Source organism: Malania oleifera, chromosome 4 (assembly GCF_029873635.1).
Source record: "Malania oleifera isolate guangnan ecotype guangnan chromosome 4, ASM2987363v1, whole genome shotgun sequence".
Taxonomy (NCBI): Eukaryota; Viridiplantae; Streptophyta; class Magnoliopsida; order Santalales; family Ximeniaceae; genus Malania; species Malania oleifera.
Genome location: NC_080420.1, coordinates 112,647,873 through 112,656,063, shown reverse-complemented (window position 1 = coordinate 112,656,063; position 8,191 = coordinate 112,647,873). Strand labels below are relative to the sequence as shown.

General features: G+C 35.8%; 1 protein-coding gene across 1 annotated transcript; it reads right to left on the bottom strand.

The window, feature by feature from the left end:
* Positions 1-6,036: 6,036 nt before the first annotated feature.
* On the bottom strand, positions 6,037-8,191 carry LOC131154106 (heavy metal-associated isoprenylated plant protein 32-like). Its single transcript, XM_058106628.1, has 3 exons — positions 7,756-8,191; positions 7,505-7,580; positions 6,037-7,344 (listed from the first exon to the last, which is right to left on the bottom strand). The coding sequence occupies exons 1-3, from the start codon at positions 7,783-7,785 to the stop codon at positions 6,170-6,172; spliced, it is 1,281 nt and encodes a 426-aa protein (XP_057962611.1). The 5' UTR covers positions 7,786-8,191; the 3' UTR covers positions 6,037-6,169.

The window sequence follows — 8,191 nt, the reverse complement described above, 5'->3', positions numbered from 1 at the left end:
ATTTAATGACTTTCAAGTTTATGTGCAGGATCGTACTAGCTGGATCATATTGATGGCATGCAGTAACTTGAAGAAAAAGAAGACCCCGACATATTTATTTGTTGTAGTTTCTATTTGGGTCTGTAATTTTTAATTAAGAAAAGGTCTGTAATAATGCATATCATACATGTAGGAACTACAAGCTCAAAGGCCTTAGAACGACTCTAAGTCCCTACACATCACTTGAAAATCAAATTACCTTAGACAAGACTTCGGTCGATTGACGCCGGATTTTTTTAGTATCCTCAAAAAAGACCTAGACTAACCTTAGGTCCCCCATGTAATGCAGAAAAGAGTGCCCTATTAAAATTAAGTTGATCATCATATGAATAGGAAAAATATTTTAAAAAGAAAAGGACCAAAAATATCAAAATCGACATGTTCGGTCGACCGAACTCAATTACACTAAGATCCTCGGTCTACCGAACTCCCATCAGGTCAACAGGTTGACCTCTCGGTCGATTGACTAAAAGTATATGGGCAAGCCCTAGTCGACCGAACCTCCCTGGGTTAACAAGTTGACCACTCGATCGACCGACCATAATTATATGGCCAACGCCCTAGTCGATCGAACCCCCTCGCGGGAAATGTCAACTGCCTGGTCGATCGAACCTCGTAGTTCAAATTGACTCGGTTGATCGAATCGCGCTGATTTGGAAAATCGCCCTTGAACCTTGCAAGTTTGGTCGACTATCTTTTCAGTTCAAATTTCTCCCTGTCTACCGAATCCAGCCATTTGGTCAACCAAACCTTCAGTTCGGTTGACCGGTGCTCTCGAGTTGAAATTTTTTTTTTACCGAGGTTAAAAATATTTAAACAGGGTTAACTTTGTTAAATTGTTTTAAAACAATTCTAATAATACCTTACAAGTCCTAAACGGTCATAATTTGCCCAACATCTATATATAGGGGCTCATTTGTGAAAATTAGTAAGAGATTAGTAAGATCATTAACAAAAAATCCTCTCAAATTTAAAAAGCCTATTTTGTCAAATACTATCCCAAATACTTCTCTACTTCATTTTCTTTGATCATCCAAGCCTAGAAAGAGTGTTTAGATTATTAGTGTTTCATTCTAAATAATCCTATACTCTCATTGATATTCGTATTGTTTGATTTTTGTATTGAGAGTTTGGCTAGAGTTTTCCCACAGATTTAACTTGATAAATCTTGTGTTGGTTGAGGATCTTAGCATTGATATTGCAAGATTCCTTAAGCATTCTTTTTGTGTGCAAAATATTTTACAAAACTTGATTTCAAACAACTCTTGTGATAGATACATTTGAGAAAATATTTTTGAATTCGTTTGAATATTATTGCTAGCATCCTTGAAACACTAATATGATATTGAGATTTGATACACTTTGTTTTCAAAGATTAGTTTATTAGAATACTCTGCGCATATTTGAGATCATACATTCTACTAAGTGTTGATAGCACACATACATCATTAAGCTTATAAATCCTATAGTATTGATGTGCATTGATTGATTGATATTGGTACAAATTTGTTTGTTAGAGAAGTATACACTTTGTACACTGTTTGTATTGTGAAATCTGTCGTATTCCAAGCGTGGTTTGAGGGGGCAGTAATCCAGTTCGGTAAGGATTGGTTGTAAAGGTTGAGGTTAGCCCTATGTTAATTGACCTGGTTGTAAAGATTGAGGTTAACCCTGTGCTAATTGACCTGTTTGTATTAGGTACTACTCCACCCATTAGGTGAGCCTATAATGTAATCCTTGTGCTGGTGAACTAAGGCGGGGATGTAGGCAGTATTGGTTGAACCCTGATAACATTTCTTGTGCCGCATTTAATTTTCGCACTTAAATTTACGCACTTGAATGTTGTCATTTTAATTATGGTGAATGGTTCAAAAATACTGAGATTGCTTCAATTGCTTTACATTCTTACTCAGTTTGAATTCTGCTGAATTGGTTAATGGTTAGAAAGAACCTAGGTTGGGAAATACTAATTGTGATTTGAATTTGACCTAAAAAGTTTGAAATTCCAATTCACCCCCCTCTTGGGAATACACCAAAACTAACAGGATCAAAACCCCAATACTCCTACTTGAGTGCTAGCTTCTTTCCACCGTGTCATGCATGCGCCCGGGGGGGGGGGGGGTGCGAGGGGGGCATTGCGACCCGAAGGTGGCCTTTATGTTAGAGATGGAACCTGAAGACAGCCAGGAGAGCTGAGTTGGAAAACGCAGTGAATTTAATTTCATGCGGTGCAATTTATGGTGCAATTTATCTCTTCGTTGTAACTTCCGATTTGATTGATTTGTATTGATTATGATGTAAATTCCAAGCCTATATAAAGAGGGTTGTGGAAAGTGTACAGAGTACAGTGCAAAGATAGCATAGAGTAGCTCAAAGAGAGCAGAGAGGAAGAAGGGAGGAAGAGAGAGAGAGAGAGAGAGAGAGAGAGAGAGAGAGAGAGAGAGAGAGAGAGAGAGAGAATTGTAATATTTTCCGGCAAGTTAGTGAATACTTGGTGTGTGCTCCGTGGACGTAGGTCGTTATTGATCGAACCACGTAAAAATCTTGGTGTCACTTTGATTTGGATGCTCACAGGTTTCTAACACTTTATACGTTGAAGGGCTCACAAGGAAAGGGAAAAATCGACTCTCATCCCTCTACCATATCTTTGGTCTGCAAAATGTCTTGTGTTAAGAATATATTAGTTACAATAGGATAATTATAGTTAATTAGTATCATATAAAATTTTATATTAATACTATAAAATAAATAACAATGCAAATTCTATTTTAAGTTCATATAGAGAATAGACAAGTAATAACTATTTTTAAATTTCATTATATGAATATTGATCTATTTATTTCTTATTATATATTGAATAAAATAATAAAAAATATAAAAAATAACCAGTACCTCCTTTCCCAAAATTTTTATTATATTCCATCTTACTCTAAAATAACTATTTAATTGACTGAACTTACTATGACTAATCTTTTTATTCTTTTATTCATAATAATTGATAATAAATTTATAATTTTTGCTTAAAATACTATATTTATAATTCATTTGTGCATAAATAAATTATAGACAAGCATGTGCAGGCTGCATGTGTAGTAATCCAAAAAAATTAATTAATTACTTAATTTATAATTATTAATTAAATAATATATATAACATTACATGAAGGGTTGAATTAGATTTAATTCTAATTGAATATGAGTATTCAAGAACCCCCCCCCCTCTCCTGCTTTCTCTGGCTAGTCTCTCTCTCACTCCTCCATTTGCTCTCTCTCTCTCTCTCTCTCTCTCTCTCTCTCTCTCTCTCTCAATTTTTTTCACCGAAACTTGCGCCAATTGAAGAATGGAAAATATTTGTGGGTTCCAATTTCGCCCACCAAGGATTTGACTGGTAAAATTTCGTCATTTGTACATCGTAAATACCAATCCAAAGTTAGGGTAAGTGAACTAGATTATGTCAAGCTTATTTTAAAATATTTCCGTGAATTTAATTAGTTTTTTATTATTTAAAATATGTCCGATTTATGTTGAGTATGTCAAATTAATTATATCCATGTTCAGATTTTATTTTAAAAATATGCATAATTTTAATTGATTACGTTAATTTAATTATTTCCATATGCTCGAGTTATGGGGAAAATTTTGGAATTTTATTAAAGTGCGGGAATTTGATCATATTTGGGTATTTAAATATATTGAGGAATTAAATCTAAAAATAGGGAGTTGATCATACCCGCGTTTTAATTAAATTTACTGATTATATATATTTTTTGAAAATTTCGCAGTCAATTTTGTGAAAATTATAATTATTGAATAAATTGTGTGGCATAAGTTTATTTAATTTTGTTGTCTAATTGAACAAATTGGAATTTTACGATGTTATATTTGAGATGTATTTGATTTGGAATATTGATGAGATTTATGGCGAATTATATGCTGAGAAAATGATGAAGTTATGCTGTTGTTTTATTACATAAATTGCAATTATATGTTTTGAGAACCCTGATGGGTCGGATGTGTTGGATACTCGGTACCATAGCTACAGAAGAATATCAGTGCAACCACACTGTTATGAAAGTGTTGGCGGTGGATAGTCAGTTTGACATGAGAAGGGTTGTACCCACTTGTTTCCGAATCAAGAAGTGGTAGGCAAACTGATCTTACAGACATAAACTTTTGATTTAGCTCTAATTAGCCAACCAATGCTAAGTCCAGTCTTTGGACCGCACAACCCGGTCATGGGGGTTAAACATGACATGCATCGGGCAAAAGTTGTTCTCTTATGTATATATATATATGGGTATTTATGTGACTTTTGTCATTTAATAGACCTACATGTGTTGTTTTGGGGAAAAATACGTGTAATTATTTACATATGTGATTCTTAGGTTCTAAATGCAATTTCTAGTATAGTAAAGTTATTTAAAATTATTATTAAATTATTTCTACCTCAAAACTCATTTTAGTTACACACTGATAATAATCTAGTTCATACTTACTAATAGGTGTCTCACCCCATAATTAATTCATATTTAAGGACATACCAAAGAATGGGCGTGGCCAGCTTTGGGGTGGGATTAGAAAATATAGTATAAGGTAAGTGGTTGAGTAATACTAGTTAACAATGTTTCTCTATATATATATATTCCACGTGTTGTAAATATTATTACTTAGAGACACTCATGTAATTATGGTGGTTTAGTACTCTGGTAATGTAATATTTGAGGCGTTAAAATTATTTCTGTTGCTTGTATTGATTTTATTTATAAAAAGGAGGCACCCTGGAACCCACTGGGTTTGGGGTGTCACATTTTGGTATAAAAGGAAAAATTTTCTTTGGATCGTTACACCATGGGTCTAAGCATATAAACATTTTTATGTTAATGCCAAGTATTAAGCATATTAGATTGGATTATGCTGACATTTAAGTCAAGCTAGGTTGGTTTTTATCTAAATTTATATTTTTTATATTTTTAAATATTAAAAATATTGAAACTTATTTTAAATAATTAAAATGTAAATATATAAATGTATGCATATATAACTATGTGCATATATATTTACTCTATTAAATTATTTAGTTTGGGCTAATTGAGATTTAGGTTTTTATTTGGTTGCTCAACTGTACCTATAGATAGGAGCAACTCTGTCAACTAATACTTGAATTCGATGCAAAGATGTTCGAGTTCTTATATTCACATATGAGCACAAAAATTTACCCTTGCAACTATTGTAATTGCTCTTTAAAACTTTTAAAAAATAAAATTAAGATGAGTGATATTATAAGTTAGTCTATGCACTATTATTCATAATTTAATACAACTAAAATTTTAACTTACAAATGTCAGGCAATTATTTTTATTATCCTAAATTCTCCTTGCAAATGTAAAATGTTGAACTGCGTTACACAGTGTATAATTTTGTTTAATGCTAAAAAATAATCTTAAAGAATTTTATTGAGTTACATACTAATGAATATTTATTTGAATTAAAGGAGTTACACTTTATCCATGCATATGTTATTAGAGAGTAAAAATTAATACCCTACTCTTTTATTTTAATTAATGGGCGTTATCTTTTACCCTATAAATACTATGGTGTGTTTTAGGTTATATTAACATTTAATATAAGTATTTTCTCAAATCAACCTACACCATTTGGTTGAAAATTTATTCAATTAAAATAAATCCTGAACTAATGATCGACCCTAACTAGGCTTCTGTAATTAAATTTATAAAGTAAAACTGTAATCAGATGATTTCAAGAATCTAACTTCTGATATAATTTTCAAAAACAAGAAAGGGTATGGGATGTGTGGGCACAAATCGATTCTTGGCTGTTACGCTGCACATCCGTGTTTATCTCCAGGAATGTGATGAGCTAGCTGCTCCTGGCGTGGGATTAGTCGGGCTAAGCCTAGACACCCGACGTTATTCAAAAAAAAAAAAAAAAAAGGATAAAATAAAATTTAGACATTTTAAATATGTATAAACCGAGACATAATAAAGTACAAAATTATATTGGATTCCCCAAAATTTATACAAACCCTAATTTCAAAACATGAAATTGATTCTTCCAAACATACCCTAAAGCCATACCAAATACAGGAGGAAAATTTCCATTTTCCCCCCATTTACATAATGCTGCAGCCATTGGCATTCTCATCACTGAAGAAGCTAGTATACGGATCCGCCACCGGCGGCATCGGCGGCCAGTAGCTCATGGGCGGCTGCGGCCTCGTGTACATCATCGGCTGGTACATGTCGTTCCCGTTTGCCGCCCTCTGCTGGTTCATCATCGCCGCCGCATAAGGGTTACCCGCCGCCGCCGCCGCCCCCATTCCCATCCCCATCCCCATCCCCATCCCCATCGACGGATAGTACCCGCCGCCGTTCATGGCCGCGGCGGCCGGCAGCCCCTGCACCGCCGGAAAATTGCCCATATGACCCACTGCGTAATTACCCATTTGGCCCCCGCTTCCCCCTTTCCCATTTCCAGATACGTTCACCTCATGAGACCCATTTTGCATTTTCCCATTCTTTCCTTGCCCTCCCTCATTCTTTCCTCCAACTTTCTTTCCCCCATTATTGTTGGCGCCGCCGCCGCCGCCGCCGCCGCCATTATTTCCACCCCCGCCGCCCTTTTGGTTCTTTCCATTTTTACCATCTCCGCCATTTTTACCACCATTTTTATCACCGCCTTTCTTTCCTCCATTCCCATTCTTCCCATCATTTTTTCCGAGGATCCCCTTTAGCTGCACAGGTATGTCAAAAACCCCACCTTTCTTGGTAGTGGCCTTCTTATCATTCACGGGATGCCCAGAGTTCAACCCGTTACCTCCTTGGGCTTTACCCATGATGGACGTCATTTTGTAGGGCGGATGATGGGCACCCCCATATAAATCATCATCATCATCGTCAAACTCATCATAATCATCATCATCATCAAACATATCAGAATCATCATCAAAATCGTCAAAATTATTGTGTTGGGGCAAGATGAACTTCACAGATTTCTGGTCTTTGTGGGGCAATTTTTGGTCCTTGGAGGCCTTACTCTGTTGCTGGCCACCCTTTGGTTGCTGCTGCTCCTTCCCACTCTTCTGAGATTTGTTGTCTTTGCCACCTTTGCCGCTGTCAATTTGCATGTTCTTGAACTGGATATTGAAATTGTTTGAACCCTTTTGAGCTCCCCACAGCTCTGCATGTTTCCCTGATTTCTCAAGCTTCCTTATGAGAGTATATGGGTCAGCAGTTCCTGAGACTGTCACCTTCCCCTGGTCTGCATCTATGGTTGTGGTATACACACCTAGCCAAAAATAAAATGAAATGAATGAACAAGAAGTACCCAGAATAATCCAAACAATAAGGTGTAAAATTCAAATATACAGAAGTTAAAATAACCATCTTATTCTACAAAAAAAAATGCAAATTTTTCAAAAAAAATCTGCTCAAAATGGAAACCATACCGTCGATTTTCTGTAAGAGTTTTTTTACTTTCTGCTTGCACCCATCACAGTGGATATTCACTCTGAGAACACATGTCTGCCATCACAAGTAACCAAAAATAATAAACAAAAATGGAGCAGAGAAAAGAAAAGAAAATTTTCCCGCGTTTAAGAAGTCTCCATATTTACAGATCAAGGGCAAAACCAGCAAAAGAGGCCAACCTTCTTGAATTCAGAACATAAAAAATTGATGGAATGATCAAAGCAGGTACCTGAATCTTGACGAAGTCCTGCTTGTTCATCCTTCCTGATGCAAAAATGGGGAGATGAAAGAAAACACAGCAGCAGAATCAACTAGAACAGTGAAGAAGAATTCCAGAGAAGAGCTTAAGAGGGTTCTCTGCTCTTCCTTTTGGGAGACTTGTGTGCTTCAGCCTCTTTTTAAGATTTGCAGAGCGCACAAGGTTCACTCATGAGAGAGAGAGAGAGAGACAGAGGGAGAGAGCAAAGGCAGTTGGCATGCATTAAATTCTCACACTAGCTACTGTGTGTGTGTGAGAGAGTGAGCAAGAGCAGAGGCTAGCTAAGAATTAAGAACTCCTCTGTTCCCCTTTTATCCACAGTTTTGAATTGCGCAGGTTGGAAGGCAAATAAAGCACATTAAACAAGTAGAAAAAATTAATAGGAGAAATGGGGTGGCTCCACCCC